General features: G+C 40.5%; 2 protein-coding genes across 2 annotated transcripts; both read left to right on the top strand.

Annotated features, from left to right (window-relative positions):
* Positions 1-380: 380 nt before the first annotated feature.
* Positions 381-6,228, top strand: otos2 (otospiralin 2). Its single transcript, XM_037536394.1, has 2 exons — positions 381-444; positions 6,044-6,228. The coding sequence occupies exons 1-2, from the start codon at positions 381-383 to the stop codon at positions 6,226-6,228; spliced, it is 249 nt and encodes an 82-aa protein (XP_037392291.1).
* A 4,656-nt stretch (positions 6,229-10,884) lies between these two features.
* Positions 10,885-20,385, top strand: ecrg4b (ECRG4 augurin precursor b). The gene is made up of 5 exons (XM_017714905.2): positions 10,885-11,029; positions 11,447-11,464; positions 13,807-13,854; positions 15,372-15,529; positions 19,908-20,385. The coding sequence occupies exons 1-5, from the start codon at positions 10,960-10,962 to the stop codon at positions 20,055-20,057; spliced, it is 444 nt and encodes a 147-aa protein (XP_017570394.2). The 5' UTR covers positions 10,885-10,959; the 3' UTR covers positions 20,058-20,385.
* Positions 20,386-26,704: the final 6,319 nt, after the last annotated feature.

Genomic DNA, 26,704 nt, shown 5'->3' with positions numbered 1-26,704 from the left:
CAGTGGAGAGAGAACAAACAGTAAGAAGGCAGCGTAGCCTACAGCTATGGAGGTACGACATATAGAGGGGTTGTGTGAAATGCCTACAGAGCATTCCAGCCTTCAGCCTGTTCTCCCTCAGGTTCCTGTGTGGACTAGAAGACCCTCAGAGACGAGCAGACGCAACACGACCAGGGCAAGGTGCTGCAGGTAATCTCAGCCACAGAATCTGGTATAACTACAGTAAAGGCCTAAGTGTCTTATTGATTATGATGGCTTGTGTTTTCCAGTTTTTGTTGTGTATTAATTTGCTTTCTTCAACACTTTGATACCAAAGATACACACGAATATAACAAACAGTCACCAGCAACCTCTTCCCATCGGCTTCAGTCAGAGTGACCATGCCTCGGCTGTGTGTCCCGCTGCTTCTCTGCGTCTTTGTGCTTGGACTCTTCTGCCTCTCAGGTATGAGACCTTCTTCTGAACGCAGTAAGTTTATGGGAAGTAGCTTCAATGTAGGGGAATTCCACCAATCGTTATTATTTGGGGGCTTTGCCTTAAAACACCCTGCTTGCACATTTTCAGGTTGAAAGCTTCTCAAAACCATATTTCACTGCTGTTGGAATAAAACCTCATAACTCTGTTTTTGTTGTTTTTCAGTTTTTGTCATCATTTGAAAACGCCTGTTGCTCTTTACATTGTGCGTAAATTTCATGATGAACGGACCAAAAGAAACGACCGAAAATGACATGGAAAAAATTCTGGTTCCATAGACTTACATTAAAAGTGAAGTAGGTTTTTTCTTTCTCCTGTAAAGTTCCCATTTTGGAGATGAGAGGTTTCCTTCTGACAACAGCAAGATATATGCATACACACACACACACACACACACACACACACACACACACACAAACAGCCTAACAGCACCTAGGCAACCATCTGGTATAACAGCTACTTCTGTTTTGACGTGGTAATTTGTGCGTTTTTAAGCCTCGTGTCTTGGCTGTCAGACATGCCGGTCAATCACTGACCTTTTTAAATATTATGTTTAACCACAGACGCCTGCTTTTACACTCAGAGTGACGAAAACTGTATCATCACTCCTGAATTGCTTTCATGCGGAAAAGACAATGAAATGTTTATTCAAAAGTCTTGATTTGCCATCCTATTTCCAAAACATTAAACATGTAAAATACATTAATATTAAAATATTCAGTAACGTGCAGAAGGCTGCCAAAAGTGTAGAACCATTGATTTGGGCAGTAAGTAGTAACACTTTTTTGTTGTTATTTGTTTAAATATTATTAATATCTTGGTCAGATGAACACAGGTTTGGTCCCTCACTTCTCACTGCACTCCACTGTTTGTTGAATTCCATCAGCAGCACCTGCTTTTCTTTAATGAAGGATCCATTAGTTGAAGTAGAAGGGTAAATATTCTGTCTGTCTGTGTGTCTGTTTCTGTGTGTGTCTGTGTGTGTGTGTGTGTGTGTCTGTGTGTGTGTGTGGGTTTAACACTTCTGCCTTCTACACTGTAGACTGGGGTTCAATCCCCACCTGGGCAAACACCCTACACTATACCAATAAGAGGCCTTGGGCAAGACTCCTAACACTGCCTTGGCCTCCCTATGTAAAAATAATCAAATTGTAAGTCGCTCTGGATAAGAGCGTCAGCCAAATGCTGTAAATGTAAATGCTATATATATATATATATATATATATATATATATATAAATATATATAAAAACCTCGTATCCCCAAAATGGTAACTTAAAAGAAAAAACATACTTTAATTTCAATGCAAGTCAATGGAGCCAGACTTTTTTCCAGGTCATTTTGGGTCATTTCTTGTGGTTAATTCATCATGAAATTTACACACAGCGTAAAGGATAACAGTCGTTTTCAAATTATGTCAAAAACTGAAAAACGACACAAAATAGAGACACAAGGTTTTGTTCCCCACAGCTCTGACATGTATAGACACACATACCATCTGAAATCGCTTCTCCTTCTGGGTTGCGGGGGGAGCTGGAGCCTATCCCAGCAGTCATTGGGCAGACAGGTCCCTGGACACCCTGGACGGGTCGCCAGTCCATCGCAGGGCTATATACATAATGGATAAATGACAGGCCACAAATTATGTTCTATTTTTTCCAATATTGTTCAATTCAGCGAATGAATAAATTGTGCATTAAGCAGCCAGAGGGGTGTTCTCTGTAGAGAATGCTGCACTATCAACAATGTGTCATTAGAACGGGGTGTCCAAACTTTTGCACACAGCTGTATACTCAGGCATGTATTTGGAAGATGTTAGTCATTACAGCCACAGCATGTAGCTTTATTTGATTCATGAACGTTTATGTAGGCATACAAGTAGGTCATTTCTCTACAGTGTAAATATATTGGATATATATACACCATAATAGCTTTATCAGAGTGTCGTATGGGCCAGATGTTTAACTAAATAAGGTCCACGGTGCACCCGCTTCAATCCGGGTCATTCAGGGTTGTTATTGTTTTTACAGACAGGGGCTGATTTAAACACAGCTCTGTCTGTGGTGCAGCTCCGGCTCACCTCATGCGTATGTGCTGCTTTTTAGAGCATGTAACTCGTCCTGTTTCGACAAAGGGATCAAAACCCATCGCTTCAGTTTCTCCTGTTGGATTACCTGGAGAACACCACTGACCATCAGAAACCTAAGTGGACAAACGCACATTCATGAGACATTTCAGCACAAAAAGATGGGAATCGATGCAGCGATCACGACTTTAGCTGGAAGTCTGTGGTGCTTAATTAAAGCAGAAACCTTCAGGACGGAACAGCCAGTGCGCTGCGTGAGGCGGTGATGCGGCCTTCACACTGTGTAGCGAGCTAAAGATTCCTTTCAACTTTTCTTCTGTAGAACTGAGGTTTCAGCCGTATCTCAGCCCATGAAAGCTTCTGCAGCCCAGAAGAACATTTAACTGACCCGATTGCTTCAAATGCAAGCAGGTGTAACGCAAACCAAGCAGCCTGGTGAGTTTCACTGGACTGAATAATCATGCAAATCAAGAAATGTCTTCATCCACACTAACTGAATTCCATACGATCCACAATAGTGTTTCCATTGACTTGCACCCAAAATAAGCACAGCGTAGACATAACTACCATCTATATCAGTGACATCAGCAGTGCATTTTGCTAGACCAATCAAAGAGCTCAACCTACATATGATGCTTTATTTTTGCATGTAATGATCTCAACCATAATATTTGTCATAATTTCAGTTAAAGGTCAAAGAAAAATAAGATTTTTCCAAACAACCTGACCGCCAATCGCCCACTGAGGAGCTCAATAGTTTCCCTACTCAGAACACACCTGCTACTCCCAGCCGTTAATGAGCTGACTCTGGTGTGGTTGAGCAGGTAAGTCGCCAAGCTGCTGGACACCAGAGTGGGCGCCCCGTCCTAGAGACTGATTATTAAAAGGTGTTGCCCAACACGTCTTCAAATCTCGGTCCGTTTCTTTCTATTTAGCCTCATCCTTTACCCTCTGTCAGCTGAGCCGGGTTCATCAGTCCTAACCTTGTCTAGCACACAAAGCTTAGGCTGGAACTGCAGTTGGAACCATGTTAAATCTCTCTGTTTGTCTTCTTTTCAGAGGCAGAAGAACGCCAAGGTGAGCAGTAACCCCTCATCAGTACAGACTGTGCTTGTGTGCCTCACTGAATGCATGGTTTTATAATGTTAGGCATTTTAATTTCAAGTAGTTTGCAGCAGCCAACGAGTGCTGACCATTTGGCCAGGCCTCAAGAACACTATAATTATATTATATAAATAAGAGCAAATCCACCAGGCTTTCAGATTTGTTGCATAATTCAGTCACTGAGATGTAGATATAGGCTTTATTGTCATTCGCATCACCATGTGGTACGAGGTGGAACGAAATAGTACTCAAGGTCCCAGTTAAACTCCCAAAAGTAACAATAAACAATAAATAGTAAGCAGAGGTGGATGAAGTACACAGATCATGTACTGGAGTTAAAGTCGAGACCCCCAAGGTAAAATATTCCTCCAGTAAAAGTAGAAGTTCCCCCCTTTAGACCTCCACTTGAGTAAAAGTACTAAAGTATTTCCCTTCAAATGTACTTAAGTATAAAGTAAAAGTACTAAAAGAGTAATTCTGGCTCTGATGTCCTGTTATCATTTTTATAACCAGACTGGCTTCATGAACTCATTTCAGGTGAAAGTCCTCCAGCGTCTCTCTTGGTAAACCAGTCTTTTAATAGAACGTCATTAATTAGTGACGCTGACGTCTATTAAAATGATCAGAAGCACAAAACACTGAAGGTAAACAGTTTCCATCAGGGAGAACTGAGTGGCTCTGAAATCACTTTTTACACACAAGCAAAGTTTCAGTTTCAGATTTATTTACAACTTAGTTCCAAGTTTAAGTTGAATAAAAGCCGGCTTTAAGTTTTTTAAGTTTGGTAGTTGATTGTGCTGGTTTGAAGAACACTGAGCCTCATTCACTGATTTCTCTCACTCTCATTCAGAAATCTCTTCTTCAGAACCCACTTATGCAGTTTTTACGAAGACTCTGATTCACCAGTGTTTTATTTGGGATTTGTTCTAAGTTTTTTTCTCAGGATCTTCCTCAAGATCCAATTTCAGAGCAACCTTGGATTTTGGTGAATGAGGCCTAATATTGAAAAACAATATTTCAAACAATGGAAAAAAAGATCAGCCAATATAGTGACAAATTGCTTTACTAAAATCACTAAAAACGTTCCAGAATCTAGACATAAATTCAATATTCGGTCCCACTTTATATTAAATGACTCTAATAACTGTGTAGTTACATGTGAACAACATATGCAACAGCAATGTAACTACTAATGATGTAGTCACTGTTACAGGTGGATTGCAGAAGCGCAGCTTATATAATTACACAAGTGTATCTTAATAGTTGTAACAGCCCATTCGCTCTCATGTACTTACACAAGGGTAATAAGACATGTAATTACATTTGTAATCAGCCTGAACAGCATTTTTTCATAAGATTTTTCCAGTAGTAATAGGAAGTTCCTAATAACTTACATTAAAACATTAACACTGTATCGGTCAGCATTTATGTTGCTATTGCTGGGACATTATAACCAGTTTCAGCTTTCAACCATTCTTTATGCATATCGCTGTTGTTGGAGGAAAACCTCGTATCTCCACTTCTGTTTTTTTCCGTTTTTGACACAATGTAAACAACAGGCATTTTCAGATTGTGTGTAAATTTTATGATGGATGGCCCAAAAGAAACAGCCCAAAATGACTTGGAGAAACATCCGGTTCTATTGACTTCAATTAAAAGTAAAATCGTTTTTTTTCTACTCCTGTAAAGTTGCCATTCTGGAGATACGAGGTTTTATTCTGACACCAACGACATGTGACAGCAGAGCAGACGTCCCCTTCTCTTACAATGTCACTCTGATGATATTAATTAAATGTGTTGCATTAAACCCAAAGCAGTGTCTATATAACCACCCCTTTATTACACGGTACCTACATAACAACTACACAGTAGTTATTATTATAATGTGTAACTAACACTGCACTGCAGGAAAGATCCTGTGTAAATCATCAGTAGTTACAGTGTAACTAGCCTAATAACTACACAGTTATTAGAGACACACTATAAAGTGGGACCCAATATTCTTATAATAAGCTTACAACAATCGCAGCGTGAGAAATCTAGGATGTATCAACCAGATTTAAGATCATTTCAATTGCCAAGATGCCATTTTCTGCAGTGTAAGCTTCTCTACAGTGGTGGATTCTACATCAGAGCACTCAGAATGACTTTACATCTTAATGATTCAATTATGCACAAATTTTGGAAAACCACTGCAATTCCTCTCCAAGGCTGCCTTGGATGGCTACTCTGAAAAACCTAAACTAGAACATTTAGACGTGTTGAACACTTTTTCATCACATGCACAATTTACTGAGTCATTTCATAGGTTTTTTGTCATCTGTTATCCAAAAATGTCTCCACTGGCTGAACTTCTTCTCACTCTCTGATTGGCTGTTAGCCGAGTCTCGTGAGAAAAGGGGTGTGCCAAACTGGGCGCTGACGTCGTCGGACTTCTTCGGCTGGGTTGAGGAGCTGCGTTCTCACGCTGGTTATGACAAGATTGAGGAGCTGGCCAAAACCTTCTGGGCGCACTTCCCCTCGGCCAGCCGTCTGGGCTACGACCCCCCTGCTCCCGAAGAATGAAGCCATAAAAGGATTTTCCCTGCATGCTGCGACTGGCTCTTTCCCAAATGCTGTCAGCTGTCAGAAATTTGTCGATTGGAAACTAATTGTGAAACCCCCCAAAGTGAGGGTCTCCTTGGGTTTTAGAGAAACTTCATTGTTCATAACATAATAAACGTTTCCGTTTAAAAAAAAGTGCTGTCTGTGTTTCTCAGTCAAAACAATCCTTGTACTGTAATTATGGGACTGGGTGTTTCCAGCTAAACTGTTGAAATTCATTTGCCTAAATTATTCACAGCTGCTTGACTGGAGGCCATTGATTAATCATTACCATCGACATGCATCTAAAAGCTCAGGAGACAAAAGTTCACTGTCATTTTGAATAACAAATAAAATGACTATATTTGTGTTGTGACCCCTGGTTCCCATCACCACCACTGTAAAGAGTCCGTGAGTTTCTCTCCACACGAATCATTTCAGATCAAACTGCTCTGAGTGACTCTGTTTACATCGTAACAAAGAAATTATGCAATGGCACATATGTGATGAGAGCTGTGGTGAACTGAAGGGTGTGTAGCAGAGCCCCCGAGTTCATATTCCAGGCCACGCTGTCACTTCAAAGCCACCATAGGAAATTGGGTTAAACAGGAAAAACATTAACATATACCGCAACGTGTTTCCCCTCAAGATGTTTTGCTCCTTCTTTAGTCACCTAAAAGCGACTAAAATGGAGGAAAACAACCACTTTTCACTGTCTGTATTTAAAGCAACAGACATAGTTTTAAATTAGATCACATCTCATGCCTGTTTGATTTGATTGCTTCCGTTTGACATCTGGTTGGAGAATCTATAATCCATTTATGTTTGTCTGGTTTTATGTACTAAAAGCAGCCATAAGTCAATTTTTACCTGACCGATTTACATGGCCAGTGGCCAATTTAAGTGGCCGTCTAAAACCCAGAACATGAGCAAAGCTGTCCATCAGTTAATAACTTTCAAATGAAGTCTCCTCTCATGTAGGCTATTCCCGTAAACCTCAGCTCAGTATTGTTCAGTATAGTCCAGTATATCGGTGCTGTTGGAAGAAAACCTCGTATCTCAATTTATGTTTTTCAGTTTTTGACATAACGTACCTTTTGCCCTTTCATGATGAATGGACCAAAAGAAACGGCCCAAAATGACTTCTTTCCAAGTCTGGTTCCATTTACTTCCATTAAAAGTAAAGTAGGTTTTGTCCTTGTCCTGTAAAAGTTACCATTTGGAGATACAAGGTTTTCTTCTGACAACAGCGATATGTTGGCTGGCTACACAGGCTGTCAAACAACGAAAGTTCTAAGTACAAACGCAGTTCCAAAAAAGTTGGGACAACAGGTAAAATACAAATGAAAGTAGACAGCGGTGACTTGCACAGTCTTTTTTCCCTTGCATTCAATCAAACGCAGTACAGAGACAAGATGTTTAATGTTTTTGTCACGCCTTCCTCCGGATCTGTCAACCTAACAAACTCCAACTACCAGAACTCTCCTAAAGATCACACGACTGTTCCGTCAACTACAACCAATCATCATTCCCCTTCTCCGGAGTGCTGACCTGTTGCACCTGTTTTGTTTGTTATATGACAGAGTATTTAGTACTAAATGACTAAGGGTAGTTGGTACTGAATGACTAAGGGTAGTTGGTACTGAATGACTAAGAGTAGTTGGTACTGAATGACAGAGTAGTTGGTACTGAATGACTAAGAGTAGTTGGTACTGAATGACTAAGGGTAGTTGGTACTGAATGACTAAGGGTAGTTGGTACTGAATGACTAAGGGTAGTTGGTACTGAATGACTAAGAGTAGTTAGTACTGAATGACTAAGAGTAGTTGGTATTTAAAGCCCGAGCTTTAGTTAGGATATTGCGAGGTGTTGCTTCATTCTCCTGATCTTGATCTACAGGGCTTTTTTTTCCTGTGTTGCCCTTTTTGTGTATTGAACTGTCTTTTCTGGATTTACGACTCCGCCTTTTGTCTTTGCCCCTTTTGGTCTTGTTTGCCTGTTTTGTAGGATTGTTCTTTTGTACTGGACTGTTTTGGATTTGACCCACGCCTGTTTTTTGACATTCAGCTTGGATTCCATGTTAATCACTAAAGCTTTTTCCTCTAACATTATCCACGAGCGTCTGATCAGTTCTGTGGCGTTACAGTTTCAACTTATTAACCAATTTTTTTGTGTATATCTGCCTATTCTAACATCATCTTTTGTTTTAACTATGTTCACTAATCATTTGGCAAATGAGGACACAAACTGTAGTTGTGAAAGTCAAAATTTTTCCCATTCTTGCTTCATAGAACACTTTAGCTGCTCATCAGTCCGCATTATCATATATTGCACTTCATGAGTGCACCACACAATTTCGACTGGAGAAAGGTCTGGACCTCAGGCAAGCCAGTCCAGCTCCTGCGCACTCTAACTTTGAAGCCATGCTGTTGTAACCTGTGTAGAATGTGCCTGGTCATTGTCTTGCTGAAATGGGCAGGGACATCCCTGAAAAAGACGTCATCTAGATGCCAGGAGATGTTGCCCCAAAATGCATATGTACCGCTCAGCAATCATGGTGCTTTCAAAGATGTGCAAGTTACCCAATAACACACCTCTGTGCCATGACACACTCTCTCATTTTGAACTTTATGCTGGTAACAATCAGGAAGGTTTTTTTTTTCCTCTTTGGCCTTGTGAGTCCATCTTAGATGAGCTTTAGCCCAGAGAAGTTGGCAGTGTTTCTGGATGTTGTTGATGTATGGCTTTTACTTTGTGTTGGTTCTGAAGTATTCCTGAGCACATGTGATTATATTATTACAGAAGCATGTAAAAGTGTAATTATAAGAGATTAAAGGACGCTGGCATTTAATAGTTTTTCAGCCGCGCACGTTACGTACATTTTTTTTTGTGGTATCCTTTTTACTGCATTTTACAACAGGAGAGAGAGGAAGGAAGGAAGGTGACAGACATTGTTAGGAATACACACAGATCAAAAATAAGACGGACAATACTAAACACACAACTAGACAAATGTTGCGCAGTTCAATTAGAAACTAAATGTCTTGAAGAGTCATCAATTCTCCCAATTACTAATTGTTGACTGCTTCACCAAATCAAAGAAAAATGAAGGGTTGCATCATCATTTTAAAGACAAATGCATATGATTTAATAATACATAAACTAATTAGAACTTTGTTTAGAGATCTTTAACCCATTCACGCTCATAATGGGCTCAGCCTTTCTTCGATGCTTGTTTTGTACCCAAGCTATGGGCCTCATTCACCAATATCTCACTACGTTGTTTCTCAATTTATTTATTTTTTTCTTGAGAAAGATCCTTAGAAAAAAGTCTGAATCAGATTTGCGATGTTATTAAACGCGGTCAGATGAAGGTCACTGTGAGTCACTGGGTAATATTTCTGCTCTGACCACTTGCATTGACATTTGACTGGCCTCTCTCAGCTTTATTGATCTGTTAAACAGCTTGATATTTTCTTCCTCCTTAAGGAACAGTGGCTCCGGGAGATTAACATGCGCTGTCCATTTGTGAGGAATTCTCCAGCTGCTGTAATAAAAACCTACTTCCCCTGCAAAGAGCCGTCCACTGCTCAGTGGTGATTAAAGGAGTATTCTTGTATGTACCTGTATTTAGGAATGTTTTACAATCAAATCTGCCACATCTCTATCCTGTAAATATGGAAAATAGTTAAAAAAAAATCGCTCTGTATTTCTTTCTGGTAGTAGTTTTCATACTTCTCAATTATTTTCTTAAAATTTGGACTGTGTGTTGAAGCCATTACTCATTTTCTCCAAATTTTGTTGAAATAATGATGTATTTGCCAGAAATATTGATGTACTTTTATATGATACATGTTTGCCTTTATTACTTTCTAATAATATAATAACTTATTATTATTATAAGTTATGATAATAGCTTTACATTTTGACTTGCAATGCAGAATTTTTAACTTACTATCTGAAAATATTTACGTTTTTGGAACTCAATAAGTCATTATTTCAACAAATGCTGTCTATTCGCTCCATGTTTGAATATATATATATATTCAATTTCTCAAGATATTTTCTCAAGTAACTTTCTCAAGTAAATTTTGGGAAAATGAGTTACCATTGTGAGATACCGCATCAGAAATTTGATAAAATAAGTCATTAGTTTGAGATACTAAGTCAAAATTTTGTCAAACTGCTGCCAGTCTTTTTTTTTTTCTCTGCCTGGCAGAAACGGTCAGGTGGTCAACTGTCGCAGTCAGTAATTTTAGCCGTGCATTTCCTGAGCTTAGTGAAAGAACAGAAACCATATCGGCTGGAAACACAGTCATAATAGGAGTCAGTGTCCAGGTGCTGAAGCAACCCATTGATTCAAAACACACTTATAATAGAAGCCAACAGGCAGACCTGAACACGGCCCTCTATCATAACTGTGTTTACAGTCAACAGGTTTTCTGTTCGTTGCTCAGGAAATCACACCTGAAGTTTCTGTCTGATAATGGACTAAACGCCACAGACGCTATTAGACGTCCTCCACACACGCCAGCATTCTGCAGAGCTTCCAGCTGGCCTGCTCTGCTTTCAGAGACATTCCTCCACAGGCACCAGCAGGTTTCCAGCTGGAATGTTCTGCCTTCGTCCTGGGGGCTTCCGACTGTCTCCGACCACCATAACCTAGCTCACCTCATACAGCAGTCAGCAGCTATAGGCACACAGACCACAGCCATGAAGCTCCACAGCCTCTGCATCAATGTTCTGCTTATCCTCATCTTCTTGACCATCTACAGCCCCTCAGGTATGTCACTCCACGGTTTCGCTTCTCCTGGATGTTTTCTTGCTTAAGATATCCTTTCGTCCGGAGTGGCTTCACTGCTAAATGATTTGAGATGAAGAGGCCGGCACTGCTGCATTTTCTCTAAACTTAAAAGCACTTTTGCATTTGTTCCAGTCAAGAATATCAGATCAATTCTTGCAGTGTCAGTCAAGGTTGTGCAGACAGAGAGATTTGTAGGGTGCAAAGGGTCTGTGTGTGAATCCTCACTGGAAAATAGTTTTTCTTTGTAAAACGCTCGCTGCCTCTTCAAATGACAACAGCACTTCACAAAAACACTATCCATGAATGAGAGCTGGTAAAGGTTGTACTTGCTTCTCAAGCTGTAATTGTAGTTTTAAATGAGATCAAATTTCACTCTTCAATTTGTTTTCTTTTCAGGGGCAGAACAGAGGCAAGGTGAGCGATAACTGCACACACACACACACACACACACACACACACACACACACACACACACACACACCTCAATCTCATGCCAGCATGGGACCATTTCTGGCTCTAAGCAGCTGCTTAGAGCAAAAGTTTTGAGGCAGTAATAATATAAAAGCTATTTATCTGAATGTTAAGTGTGTAACTGCTTAAAATACAAATAGCCTCAATAGCAAAAGTAGTCATTTTTCATATTTCAACTATTTCCAAATCTTTTCTTGCGGCAGCTCAATATTACATATAGTTATCATCACCTTTCATACTCATACCTTACTTTGGTTTATCAAGCCTTCGTTATGTCAAATCAAGCAGGATGGAATGTTGTTCTTCAAGCTCACAAGATATCAACTACTTTTTTACTGTATTTGTGTTTAGTCGTATTTATTATAATGCTGTGTATGGTGTTTTTCACATATGACTTGGACTAGAGAGTCGTATGACTTGACTTCGAGACCAATTGTCCAGCTCAGTCATTTTGTTTCCAGTTGTCTGAATTTAATTCAAATTAGCGGTTATTTTTAATTTGCTAGTTTTTATTTTAATCCTGTGTGACCAATGTTCCCAAAAATCATGAAAAAATGATCCTCACATTTAAAGTTTTTTTTTAAGTTACCTTGAGTCATAGACACTACCATGAGTGTACCAGTATTCTGGTGTACCGTGATCGGACGCCACCTGTGCAGCAAGTCCAGTCATGAAAATTCCTCACTACTAAATATTTCACAGTCGACTGTCAGTGGGATAACAAAGTGGAAGTGATTGGGAACGACAGCCACTCAGCCATGAAGTGGTCGGCCACGTAAAATGACAGAACTTTCTGCAGAGTCAATCACTACAGACCTCCAAACTTCATGTGGCCTTCAGATCAGCTCAAGAACAGCGTAGAGAGCTTCATGGAATGGGTTTCCATGGCCGAGCAGCTGCATCCAAGCCTTACATCACCAAGTGCAATGCAAAGCGTGGAATGCAGTGGTGTAAAGCGCCGCCACTGGACTCTAGAGCAGTGGAGACGTGTTCTCTGGAGTGACCAATCACGCTTCTCCGTCAGGAAATCCGATGGATGAGTCTGGGTTTGGCGGTTGCCAGGAGACGGTACTTGTCTGACTGCATTGTGCCGAGTGTAAAGTTTGGTGGAGGGGGATCATGGTGTGGGGTTGTTTTTCAGGAGTTGGGCTCGGCCCCTTAGTTCCAGTGAAAGGAACTCTTAAAGCTTCAGCATCAAGAGATTTTGGACAATTTCATGCTCCCAACTTTGTGGGAACAGTTTGGGGACGGCCCCTTCCTGTTCCAACATGACTGCACACCAGTGCACAAAGCAGGTCCATAAAGACACGGATGAGCCAGTTTGGTGTGGAAGAACTTGACTGGCCTGCACAGAGTCCTGACCTCAACCCCATAGAACACCTTTGGGATGAATTAGAGCGGAGACTGTGAGCCAGGCCTTCTCATCCAACATCAGTGTCTGACCTCACAAATGCGCTTCTGGAAGAACGGTCAGAAATTCCCATAAACACATTCCTAACCCTTGTGGAAAGCCTTCCCAGAAGAGTTGAAGCTGTTATAGCTGGAAAGGGTGGGCCGACATCACATTAAACTCTACGCATCAAGAATGAGATGTCACTCAAGTTCATACGTGTGAAGGCAGACGAGTGAATACTTTTGGAAATATAGAGTATATACTGCCAATCACTGCTAATATACAGATATATCATATATGATATATAGACATGTCATTACAAGGCTATAGTATTGTTACCATTAGAGTAGTGGCCTTATATTAGCTGAAGAATGCAGACTGATTTGTTTAGCACTCGAAGATTAGGACTATTGACTCGACCATCTTGACTTGGGACCTATGTTACTTGCAACTTATTCCAAGCTCTGGTGTTTTTTCAAGCATTACTACACTTATTGCCAAGATAAATGGGTTTTAAACTGTGCTTCAGTGCCTACATAATATGTATTTAGTTCTGGAAAGGAATGTATTGAGTAAAGAATTTAAAATGTGCTTGCCTGTTTGACAAATATTGCCTTTCCCATGCATTTCACATTCAGGATTTTGGATGAAACTAACCATCATGACGCTGATATAACCATGCTATAAATAAGTCAGAGCTGATGACATATGATGTCATGAGTTGACTTAGTATAGTAATGTATCAGTGGTGATGCTGATGTTACTCAGTGAGCAGTATTAACAGCTTTTGTTTAGGAACATAGTTCCATCTTCTAGGAAACCTCCTTTAAAAGGCCTTTAAAAACAGCATTAAACCATCCAGACAATTTTAATGCATGTTTGTCTTCTCTAGGTCCCTCTAATGGAAATGCACTGCGCAAGCTATTCAAGAAAAGAGAAGGTAAGCAGTGGTGGACAGTAACTGAGTAACTGAGTAAATGTAATTAGTTTCTGTACTTTAGTATTTTTGGTGTATCTGTACTGAAGTTTCTCCGTTCTGGACTTTTTCCTTTCACTCCACTACATTTCAGAGTCTAATATCCGACTTTTTCCTCCTACATTTTGAGAAATCTGTCGTTCCTTTTGGTTTCTGTGTGTATAAAAACGTAACATGTCAAAACGAAAGAAGCGCAAAGCCAGAGCACCAATCAGGGCCCAGCGGTCACTTTGTTTAGAGCTGGTTTTGACCTGTTGGTCATACCGACCCAGTGCAGCACGCGGTTCAACGTCAGCGCAGCAGCGTAAAACTTTGGGAGAGTCTGTTCAACATAAATGATGAACTAACCTAACTTTGTGTAAATAGAGCTCAATATAGAAATATGTCCACATATGCAGTCGAGACTGACGCGGCTTTTTTCTGAATTTCTACAAACACCATTTCATTTTATAGTAAATGAGTTTGGGCTGGTTTATGTTTATGAACAGACGCCTACAGATCAACATAGTAAAGGAGCTCATCTGTGATCCTGAGTTTAAAGCCAGTTTTTATTCAACTTAAACTTGGAACTAAGTTGTAAATAAATCTGAAACTGAAACTTTGCTTGTGTGTAAAAAGTGATTTCAGAGCCACTCGGTTCTCCCTGATGGAACCTGTTTACCTTCAGTGTTTTGTGCTTCTGGTCATTTTAAAAGACGTCAGCGTCACTAATTAATGACGTTCTATTAAAAGACTGGTTTACCAAGAGAGACGCTGGAGGACTTTCACCTGAAATGAGTTCATGAAGCCAGTATGGTTATAAAAATGATAACAGGACATCAGAGCCAGAATTACTCTTTTAGTACTTTTACTTTATACTTAAGTACATTTGAAGGGAAATACTTTAGTACTTTTACTCAAGTGGAGGTCTAAAGTGAGGAACTTCTACTTTTACTGGAAGAATATTTTACCCTGGGGGTCTCGACTTTAACTCAAGTCCATGGTTTGTGTACCACTGAAGGTAATGCATCATCTATATGACTTAAGTTTGTCAGCACAATACAAACTGTTTTGCCATTCACATTGAACCTGTAAACCAGTGTGGTGTCACTTCCATCTCTGTGGTGGTCAGTTGTCAGAACTTTATCAAGCCTGGACCTCTGGAGCAGAATAAGATGAATGACTGACAACAGCAGAGGCTGATTATTCATGAAATTCACCATTTATATTTATGACCGAGTAATCGAGTGGCTGCAAGTCAGGCTCTGAATGTCAGAATCACTCCCCGTCAGAGTCAGAAAGAGACCATTTCGCAGGGGAACTGTCCCCTCTGGCTATTTTGCTGGGTTTAGGCTCGAGCTGCTCTTATAAGGAATCTGCTCTCTTGATCCAGATGATAAAACCTGTCTATAAATCTGACTCTTCAGGGCTGATCTTATATCAGTGCTGTCAGAATGCATGGCTTTAATCACTCTCTTCCTCCCTCTCCTGCACATTGTTAGTCCAGAGCAGGCCTGCAGGCGAGCTAGTCGTCTCTCAAGTGAAGGCTAAAGAATTTCTCTCAGCCCCCCGGAGGCCCAGGAGGAACCTGTGGGACCGCAGCCGTCCAGACGTGCAGCAGTGGATCCAGCAGTTCATGTATATGGGCTACGATGAGGCTGTGAGTTAAATTCTCTTATGAAACTACATGCAACGGCCACTTTATTAGGTGCCTTGTATCTACACTCACCAGGTTCACCCGAAAGGGACCACCAGATATGCAGGTGGTGGACCAGCAAAGCAGTGATGAAAGCATGGTAGTGGCATGATAGTGTGTGTGGGGTCACTGGAGCTCATAAACACAGTGTACACTTACTGGCCACTTTATTAGAAACAGCTACCTTGTTGGGCATATTTACTATCTTCACTAAAAATTGGCTGTAGAGATTTACTAAATAGCCACAGTGGCACTTTAGTGCCTGTAATAATCAAAGAGATGCTCCCTTGCTCTGATATATTAATGCATATGCAGTGAGACGAGTTTTCAGTTCTACTTGCAAAATACTAGGGGCAGATTCTTATAATGAAGCACCTTTTCTCACTCACCAAGAATCACAATGTATCACAATAAAGTGTGTCACAATAATGACCTAAGCTTTGATCATACTGTACACATCATACCTAAAATGATCATTAAACTAATAATGATCATTTTAAAAACTGTCCATCTAAATGATGCACACTGTAGAAAATGATCTCACAGGACTATTAGCAGTTAGGACTGATGATGAGACCTTTCCCAAGAGATCTTTAGCAAGAGCTGTGAATCTTCTCCAATAAGAATATACAGTATGTACTGCGCTGTGCCAATAAATCATTGTGTGCATGCCATACCAGTCATTCTATAGCAGTACTTCAAAAAATCAAGTCATTATTGAGACCTAATGAGTTACACTTGAAACCTATCTGGTGCAAACAGGCTTTCATATATCAAGCAAGTGAAACACATGGTCATATCGCGCTGCTCACATTTCGACTAAGCACCTGTGTTAATTTGCATGAAGGTTCTAAGTAGATAACCTGCTAAATTGGCCACCCCAATCAGTGCGAAGTGTCTGCAGACTGTTGACACGTCGTGCCTCTTTTAGTAAAACTGCACCCATAGCTCAGGGGATCAGTCTCCTTAGGACCCATGGCACTGGGAGGCCCACGGATACTTCTTAACCACACACTTCACCGGAGCTCCATCAACACACTGACAAAAAACTGCTTAATATGTAATTGGCATGATTAAAATGTGTCATCACAGCAGTGCTGCTGGAGTTTTAAACACCTCAGTGTCGCTGCTGGACTGAGCATAGTCCACCAACCAAAAATATTAAGATTAGATAAAGTGACCCTTATTAGTCCCACAGCGGGGAAATTTCACCTCCGCATTTAACCCATCCGTGAAGTGAAACACCACATACACACTAGTGAGCACACACACTAGGGAGCAGTGAGCACACTTGCCAGGAGCGGTGGGCAGCCCTATCCGCAGCACCCGGGGAGCAGTTGGGGGTTAGGTGTCTTGCTCAACGACGCCTCAGTCATGTGTTGTCGGCTCTGGGGATCGAACCGGCGACCTTCCGGTTCCCTAACCTCCAGCCTACAACTGCCCCCAGCCAACAGCGTCCTGTGGGCAGCGTCCTGTGACCACTGATGAAGGACTAGAGGATGACCAACACAAACTGCAGCAGATGAGCTGTTGTCTCGGACTTTACATCTACAAGTTGGCGTGGCTACAAATTGACAAGGCAGGAGTGTCTATTAGAGTGGACAGTGAGTGGACACAGTGTTTAAAAACTCCAGCAGCACTGCTGTGTCTGATCCACTCGTACAAGCACAACACACTAACATACCACCACCACGTCAGTGTTACTGCAGTGCTGAGAATGATCCACCACCCATATAGCACCTGTTCTGTGAGGGTCCATGGGGGTCCTGAGCACTGAAGAACAGGGTAACAGAGTATCAGAGAAACAGATGGACTACAGTCTGTAACTGTAGAACTACAGAGTGCAGCTATACGGTAAGCGGAGCTGATAAAGTGGACGATGAGTGTAGAAACGAGGAGGTGGTCAGGGTCTGGATGAGAAGGAAAGTTTGAGTCTCTCTAAATTGAACGGAGGTTGAGATGTGTATAATTTGGGCTGTAGTCGGTCAGTCTTGGGGGCAGAGATGGTCAGCTGCCTGCTTAAATCCAAGCCTAACCACATGTTGTGTAATTACTGTTCGTGTGATTGTTGGGCCTTGACAGCTTACTGAAGTGTGACCGGTCGCACTGCCATTTGTGTCCTCCCAGACGTGAACTGTCTGTGCATATGTTTGGGTGGAAGCGCACAGGATGGAAATAAAGTACAGTGACTCAGTTACCGGATGTATCTGTCTAAGGTATAATGTTCCCTCTAGTTAACAGACCCATATTTGGCTTTTTACAGGCACACCTGTCATCCTAAAAATGACAGTATACTGAAAATAGGGGCCGAGGTGCTGAGGAAACCAACAGATGGATTTAATCTGATCACGTATCTATTTGGACCTCATTTGAAATTAGCTTGAGTCTGGCTTTATCACATGAATCACTCTGTTGTCTATCTTGTCTTTACTCACTCTTCAGTTATTAGGGTGGCCAAATATTCTCTTTTTCCACAGCAAATCCACCTTTTTTGGGACATAAAAATGTATCCAGCCAGGATTTCTAAGTAGGATTTGACTTTGCTTTCATGTGGATATTTGCTCTTAGGTTAGTATAAATGTGTTGTAAGTAATCAGGTAATGGGGCTTGTGATATCACATGTAATAGATCATTGGCTGATTGCTCCTCTAGCCATGGCTAGATACGACCACTGGGTGAAGAGGAGCAGGTTTTCTGTGCACACAGGAAAAAGGAGATAAATATAGACTGTAGTCTGATTCGGGCACTAATTTGGTAGTTTTTGGTATAATTTGGTAGTGTCTGCTATGGTTTTGGTAGTTTTTGGTATGACGTGGTAGTATTTGCTGTGGTTTGGTGGTGTTTGGTATAATTTGGTAGTATTTGCTGTGGTTTTGGTAGTTTTTGGTATGATTTGGTAGTATTTGCTGTGGTTTGGTGGTGTTTGGTATAATTTGGTAGTATTTGCTGTGGTTTTGGTAGTTTTTGGTATGATTTGGTAGTATTTGCTGTGGTTTTGGTAGTTTTTGGTATAATTTGGTAGTACCTGCTATGGTTTTGGTAGTTTTTGGTATGACTTGGTAGTATCTGCTATGGTTTTGGTAGTTTTTGGTATGACTTGGTAGTATTTGCTGTGGTTTTGGTAGTTTTTGGTATGATTTGGTAGTATCTGCTATGGTTTTGGTAGTTTTTGGTATAATTTGGTAGTATTTTCTGTGGTTTTGGTAGTTTTTGGTATGACTTGGTAGTATCTGCTATGGTTTTGGTAGTTTTTGGTATGATTTGGTAGTATTTGCTATGGTTTTGGTAGTTTTTGGTATGATTTGGTAGTATTTGCTATGGTTTTGGTAGTTTTTGGTATGACTTGGTAGTATTTGCTGTGGTTTTGGTAGTTTTTGGTATGATTTGGTAGTATCTGCTATGGTTTTGGTAGTTTTTGGTATAATTTGGTAGTATTTTCTGTGGTTTTTGTAGTGTTTGGTATGACTTGGTAGTATCTGCTATGGTTTTGGTAGTTTTTGGTATGATTTGGTAGTATTTGCTATGGTTTTGGTAGTTTTTGGTATGACTTGGTAGTATTTTCTGTGGTTTTTGTAGAGTTTGGTATGACATGGTAGTATTTGCTGTGGTTTTGGTAGTTTTTGGTATGATTTGGTAGTATTTTCTGTGGTTTTTGTAGAGTTTGGTATGACTTGGTAGTATTTGCTGTGGTTTTGGTAGTTTTTGGTATGATTTGGTAGTATTTTCTGTGGTTTTGGTAGTTTTTGGTATGACTTGGTAGTATTTGCTATGGTTTTGGTAGTTTTTGGTATGATTTGGTAGTATTTTCTGTGGTTTTTGTAGTGTTTGGTATGATTTGGTAGTATTTTCTGTGGTTTTTGTAGAGTTTAGTATGACTTGGTAGTATTTGCTGTGGTTTTGGTAGTTTTTGGTATGATTTGGTAGTATTTGCTGTGGTTTGGTGGTGTTTGATATAATTTAAATCCATGCCTGTTGCAGTCACAAATGAAATACAGTTAGGGCTCAGTGTTATTCTGCATGTTTTGAATGGGCAGTCGTGGGCTGGAGGTTAGGGACTCAGCCCTGTGACCAGAAGGTTGCCGGTTCAATCTCCTCGTCCGACAGTACGTGACTGAAGTGCCCTTGAGCCCTTGAACCCCCGGCTGCCCACTGCTCTGGGCAAGTGTGCTCACTGCGTATGTATGTGTCCATGTATGTGGCTGTTTCAATGCAGAGGTTTAATTCCTTTAATTATAGCCTCAATATGACATTATAGCCTCAAGCTGCAACTTTTGTGTCTTTGTGCTTCACAAGGTCGTTCATTTACAAACGTTCTCTCATATGTTCTTTATTGTGCTTCCAGAGGCTTGAGACAGACCTCTCTCACTGGATGGACTACGCCAGAGCAAATGATCAAGGGAGGCAGCATCATTATGATGAGAATGCTGCAATGGCACCACAACATCCCAGCTCCTACAGACATGGTGCCAATGTCAATTATGACTACTATTAAACTTGTTTCTTGATGGTTAAAGTAGCAGATTTTTACAAGCTCCTTATATGTTTCCCACTGTAGTCGGCACAGAAACATATGCCCTCTCAAAAGTCAAGTAACATTATTTGACACCACTGTTTATAAGGATACCAGGCTTTCATGCCAGCTGACAAACCTACGCCAACCGCTACAGGAGCTGACTCCAGCTGATCTCAGCTGGTGTTTGTGTTGTGTTTTCCCCTCAAAGTGACAGCCACTTGTTGACAATGTCATATGACACTAATGTATTTCAGAATGTTTTTCTAAGCGAAAATAAGAAAACATCCTCTGCTGAGATCAAATTTAAATGATATTTTGTCTGCAAACGTTTGTGCATAATTTGTATTTATTTGCATATTTTAACCTAATAGATAAAAAAACGCAAATATAAAATATGCCATAACTTTTGCACAAGCCACTTATGTTGAATGTTCTTTCCAGTACATTCAATTCAGCAAATAAACTAATTGTCCAATAAAATGTACAGAAGCATCATTTTTTTGCTGATTATCTTAGTGAAAATAAGTTGACAGATCCTCTACAGGGAGCTGAAATATGACATCTACTGCAAAGTTGCACAATTTCTTCTATTGAGTTTAACATACTTGGGGCATTATATATATATATAAATATAAATTAAACCATAAATTTTGCATCAGACATATTTATGTCCAAGTTAAAATCATCAAATAATCAGCATTGTGCATTAAAACGTGCAGAAGTATGTTCTTGATAAAAGGATGTCTTCACTTTTTTTTAAACTTCTTATCAATAAAAATTGATTTGACCTGGGGTGCCCAAACTTTTGCATATGACTGTAGCTTGCCCACTGAAGAAAAATGAACATAGCTTAGCGCTTCAAAAAACGCTTTCCATTTTTTCCTGTTTATCATCACATAGTAATAATACTGCCATATAATCAGTCTTTATAATGTTAAAGTACATTCATATATTTTTAGTTTTCATGAAATTAAGCATCCTGTAACTTTATGAATGTCACCTTTAAAAGGAAATTCCTTCAATTTTTCAACATTTCTGAATCATTTGAGTCTTTCAGAGTGGTGTGATGTGAAAAGGTTCATAATAAAGAAACATACTGACTGATATCTTTACAGTGGGGGTGATGGGAACCAGGGGTCGCAATGTCTACAACTCAAATGTAGCCATTCTATTTACTACCCAAAACCACCAGTGAACCTACATAGTTTCTTTGGGGGACTGTTTTGCTTGACAAAGCACTACACGTACCCCTCCGCCAGGAATGGATTGAAATAAATTGATTAAAATCCATTTTAAGCCAAATCTTTATCACAAAACTATCAGAATGTCTCAAACATCACACAGCATATATCTCACCATTTAATGTAATAAAGGTCTGTGAGGGAGCTTTCATAAGCATTAAACTCTGCAGACATCTAGTTCCCATCAACACCACTGTGAACAATTCTGATGCTGATTCGCCAGACCACAGGACACTTTTCCACTTGGCTCGGGCCCAGAGAAGGTGGCAGCATTTCTGGATCCTGTTTATATATTATTTCTTCTTGCCGTTTTAGAGTTTTAACTTGCATTTGTGGACAATTCTGACTCAGCAATTTCTCCAGAATGGAGCATTTCACACCAAACCACTCGGAACGACCGTTCGATCTCAACCATTTTTTGTAAAATCAGTGGAGCTCCCCTTTAAGACCAATGGTGATGCTCATTTTGTAGCATGTTATTCATTTCATTCAATTTTAATAAAGGAATATTTGCTAAAATGTTGTAAACCCAGTCCGTCCTTGCATATGGTGAGTTATTAATGCTTCACAGGTAGCCAACGTAGCCAACACACACACACACACACACACACACACACACAGTCAGACGGGTTAATCAGGAGAGCTCCTGGTGGGCCGGGAGCCACTTATGGTTAGCTAATTTATAAATTCCTGCACTTCAGCGCAAGAATCCTCCTTCAAACTATAAGTGATACATCCAAGTGTGTACCTGCAGTAATTTAGGGGTTAGGGTCACTCTTGTACAGTAAAGTTTAGCTAAAGCCTCTTGTTTAATTTCCCATTCCACTTTAAACGATGTAGTAATTCCATTCAGACGCCTGTTTGAGCACTAACCTGTAACTGCTGCACTATTTAGGCTCAAATAAGGTAACATCAGCCCTGAGAGATTAACATTTCAAATTCAGCACATCTGTACTTTTTTACATTACTATAGTAATTTTCATACATGAGTCACGTGAGGCTGAACACAGCAGCAAGAACTTCAATAAACCAAGGTGGCACTGAGAAAACAAAAGCTAAAAAGCTACTGGAGGAGGATGAGGGCGTATCCGTGCAGGTGGGCAGTGGGAAACGCTGTAACGCATCGTGTAATGTAATGCTTAGTCTGACAACAAATCCCACTCATAACGTATCTCTGCATGCATACATGTTTTGTTGATTTTATATGTGAAAATAAGGTTATACATCCTCTACAAGGACCTCAAATCTCCCTCTCTCTCTCTCTCCCTCTGTGAGAGCATTTTACACTCTCGGCTGGTCAGGAATGTGCGAGGGAATGAGTTCATCTTTATTGCTGAGCTTTTGGTTTAGTTGATTTGTCCTCAGAACTGAGGGGTTCGCCTCACAGCGGCGCTTGAACTTGAATCAGGTAGAAAAACATCGTTTGAACAGCGTCTCGGGTCATTTTTAAACGCTGTTTTTACTGTTGACACTTTTTTTAACAACTCCTGTTGCTGCTTCACCACTCAGACCAGAGAAAAGTAAACAATCAAAAGAGTAAATCTACAAAAAAAATCTACAAAAAAAAAAGTGAAATATTTCATTTCCTGAACAAATTTCTAGCTTTGCATCTCTCTGTCTGTAAATCCATGTAACTGGATTAACTGCACTACAGGACTGGTTCCCTAAAGAACCTCTGAATGGATGAGCCTTTAACTCTGGGCCTTCTCGAGAGGAAGAACCTTTTCTTACTACTGTAAGTCAAAACTCTCAGATCTGGCCAACAGATCATGTCTCAAACATAGTTGGTTTGTGGTCCATGGTAATCTGAGTGCTATTAAAGTTTAAACAAGCAAAACAACCAAAATAACTCTTGCCTTTGAGGCGTTTGAGTCATCAGCCTTAAACGCACAGCTATGAAAAAGGTTTCTGATATCGAGCAGCAGGATTGATTCCAGTTCATGAGGTCAAGACTCCAGGCTTCAGACCGGCGTGTGTGCATGGAATATAATAGGCTTAGGAAGTGGGAAACATATTGAACCAATATTCAGAGCTCTGAGGAGGTAACTTATCTGCTCAGTCTCTGACGCAGAGGTGAAGAGGCTGAAAGCTGTGGGGAGCTGTGAGTAAATGGCTTTGTGACTGCTTTCACTGGGTCTCCTGTTCAGCTGCGCTGTAATCTACTGTAGGCATGGTGGAAATGAGCTGCTTGGCTCAGCATGATAAACTCCAGGCTTATACGCAAAATAAGCGTGAAATGAAGATGTTGACCAGACTTTAATTACCATTTATCAGGGACGGAAACTGCTGGAGATTCCTGCTTGAGTAGGAGGGCTGGGACTGTAGTGATAATACACTGAATAATGAAACAATGACAGTTAAATGAGAGTTTATTAACATTTTATTAAAACTTTTGGTATTTTTGGGTCAGTTGCAATAAGAATTGCAATTCTAAAGTATTGTCATGTGACGGTCACACATGCCATATGTTATTTTCAGGAGACCCTGGGCTGCTCAGATATGCCATTGTTTGACATGTAAATACTAAGAGAAACTTGAATTTTTATTGATTTTCTGTCCTCTTGGATTCCGGCTCAGCACTAAAACTGACACAGCAAGAAAGGCTTTATTTTTAATTAGAAATTGAGTTGCATATTTAATATGAGATTTATTTGAAACTCAAAATCAATGTAAAGTGAAAGCGCTTTGTTTATAATATGAAGGCTGAGAGCGGAGATGTAGTGTAACAGTAGTGAGTGGGTTTGGGTGATTTTGGAGCTGATCTCTGGCTGATGGACAGTCACAGGTGGATGAAGTCACCCTGGATGGTGGGTCAGAGTCTGATGAGTGATCTGATTGTAAATCATGTCGCTGTTTTAACCCTTTGTTGGAATATGAAGGCCAAACAGCAGAGCAATAATATCAGGATTCTAGGAGATTTTCCGAGCTAAATTACTCACTGATGCTGACATTACAGCTTGATGAGGAAGGGGGGGGTTATCTTCTTGATGTACACAGCGCATATGTACCACGGTCAGGCGCGCTTACACTGCAGTACGTTTTACGACACTGCCGATCTATAACCAGAGCCGGTTTATGAGGAGCCTGGCCTCTTCTTATTTCCCTCGTTATATCAAAAACAGGACTGCAAAACCCCAGAGGGCGAGTCCTTTTTTAGTCCTAAAACAAAAAGTTAAACTAGTTTCTAATCACTTACCCAGAACTTTCCTTTAGTTTTAGAAAGTAGAAGGATGTATTTCACTAAAAAAGCAAAGACAACTTACCTGTGCGTTTCCTTTTTACTACAACAAACGAGTTTTGGGCAGTTGGATGCTAACGTCACTGTTGCTGAGCGCCGATCGGTCGGCGTCACTGCTGCTGAGCGCTGATTGGCTGTTTTTGCTCACTGATGTACGTGAGGTGTCGTTTTAAACTCCTAACTCAAGTTTAAAAATATAACAGCGGTGTTAAAATGCCTCATGCTGTTCGGTGCTTAAAAAAAATAATGTATTTTATATTTAAAATGTTTAGGCATCTATAAACTACGATTTTGCTTAAATGCTCATTCATTTAGGACTCACTCGGGAGCGCCCTCTAGTGTCTGACAAACCCAGAAGACATATAGAGTGGTAATTCTCCTCTCTCAAGTTCTCCGCTGTAACCCAGATGCCTATATCTTTATGGCATTGTATTAGCGGATTAGTTTCAGGTGTTTAATGCTGAAACTGCTGTATAAGCAGTCTCGATCTCTTTCCTACATTTATTCCACTTAACACCAAGTTTCTTTTCGAGAGTCAAAACATCAGGTTAGAGCACAGAGGAGATGAGAGGAGATGAGAGGAGTACAGACAAAAACCTGCTCAAATACCTAAATGTATCTTTAGCATGAGAGCATGTCTGTGGCTGAATCCCAATGGGCTTCTTACTCCCTATATAGTGCATTGCACAGGTCATGAAATCAGGGATTCTGCACCAAAACAGTGCATTAAATATTAGATTAGATGCTGTGCAGCTTCCTGAATACAAACTGAATATAAACTGCTTTTAATCGAGACCGTTTGTGTGTTGAAGCTGTTATAAAATGATCCATGTAGTGCACACTACATAGGGAACAGGCAGCCATTTGAGACTGAGCCTATATTTTGCCCAGCTCTATTCAAGCCGTGATTAGAGCACAAATACATTCTCAGAATGACATTGTACACGAAGCAAAATGGCCCAAAGCTCTGCGTTTTCACTGATAAACACATAGGACAGCTTTCCAATTCAGCTAGGCTGTTTGTGTGTTATCCTTGGTGATTCCTAAGTTGTTGCTAGGCTGTTGCTATGGTGTCCCAGATGGTTGCTAACATGTGTGTGACTCTGTATGTAGTGTCTATGAGTGTCCATTGTGACCCCATCAGCAGGTGTTAGATTTTAGATTTTCTGAACATTCAACCATTCATTGCCATGGCAACAGCATCATCTCTGAATGATTGCTGTAGCATTCCAGGTGGTGACTACTTGTTTTCTTCAGTATTCTGGGTGGTTGCTACTTAGTTGCTAAACAGTTGCTGTGGTATTGCAGGTAATCGTTCATTCTCCCAGAATGCTACCGTATTCCCTACACATACCAGTTCAGGATCATAGCTCCTCTGGTCTGGTGCAAATTTCACAGCCCTCTTTACTCCACCAACTACTGCTGAGATCAAAGCCACGCCTGCTTCTCATCCATGCTGAGGAAAACTACGTGCGCCAGTTGCAGCACCTTAATCCTGAGTTCATTAGCCTCCTGGGCCTGCAGGCACTGCTTACAGTGGCCAAGCCAAGAGGCATCTGGGTTTTGCGTCTTGTGTTTCTTCGTTTACTTTTCAGCTTTTTCTATTGGTTTGTTCAGGAAGAAGGGTGAACACTAAGACTTCCTAGACAGCAGCTGCAATATTAATATGAACACAAAGCTGCCATATGGTGTGCAAGAGCTACAGAAAGTGAAGAGACCGGAATGAACGAGGAGCATAAAACATCTAAAACAGATTCCTGGGTTTCCCCCTTTCACTCGTCGCCTGAAACCCCAGCTTCAGCTTCCTCATAATGCACAAGCCATGTTCCTGCTCGCCCTGTGACACAGGACATAAGACTATCGTCATTTCTGGCCTTTAGAATGGAATTTTTAGACATGGTACCACAGTACTGAGGCAGTTTTACCCTCTACGTCCTTGTCACCAAAGCTGAACATGATTGATCCTCTCTCATTGACAGTACCATTTGTTGAATGGCAAAAACAGTTCAGGGGTTCAAATGATGGCAATAGGGTTGGCTACTCATGGATTGTGATGTAGAGATACTTACTTTTTAGCTTTTTGGTGTTGGTGAAAAAAAACCTTGGATATCTCTCGCCTTATATTGTGATTAGATGCTATTTTTACC

This window comes from Pygocentrus nattereri, chromosome 30 (assembly GCF_015220715.1).
Source record: "Pygocentrus nattereri isolate fPygNat1 chromosome 30, fPygNat1.pri, whole genome shotgun sequence".
NCBI classification, from domain to species: domain Eukaryota; kingdom Metazoa; phylum Chordata; class Actinopteri; order Characiformes; family Serrasalmidae; genus Pygocentrus; species Pygocentrus nattereri.
The sequence above is the reverse complement of the archived record's forward strand: the minus strand, read 5'-3'. Positions and strand labels throughout refer to the sequence as shown.

Excerpts from the sequence above, each read along its gene's own strand:
- ecrg4b (XM_017714905.2), top strand. The coding sequence starts at position 10,960 with ATGAAGCTCCACAGCCTCTGCATCAATGTTCTGCTTATCCTCATCTTC. Across the intron at positions 13,855-15,371 it reads GCTATTCAAGAAAAGAGAAG|TCCAGAGCAGGCCTGCAGGC; the intron begins GTAAGCAGTGGT and ends GCACATTGTTAG. Across the intron at positions 15,530-19,907 it reads ATATGGGCTACGATGAGGCT|AGGCTTGAGACAGACCTCTC; the intron begins GTGAGTTAAATT and ends TTGTGCTTCCAG.
- otos2 (XM_037536394.1), top strand. The coding sequence starts at position 381 with ATGCCTCGGCTGTGTGTCCCGCTGCTTCTCTGCGTCTTTGTGCTTGGA. Across the intron at positions 445-6,043 it reads TGGACTCTTCTGCCTCTCAG|CCGAGTCTCGTGAGAAAAGG; the intron begins GTATGAGACCTT and ends ATTGGCTGTTAG.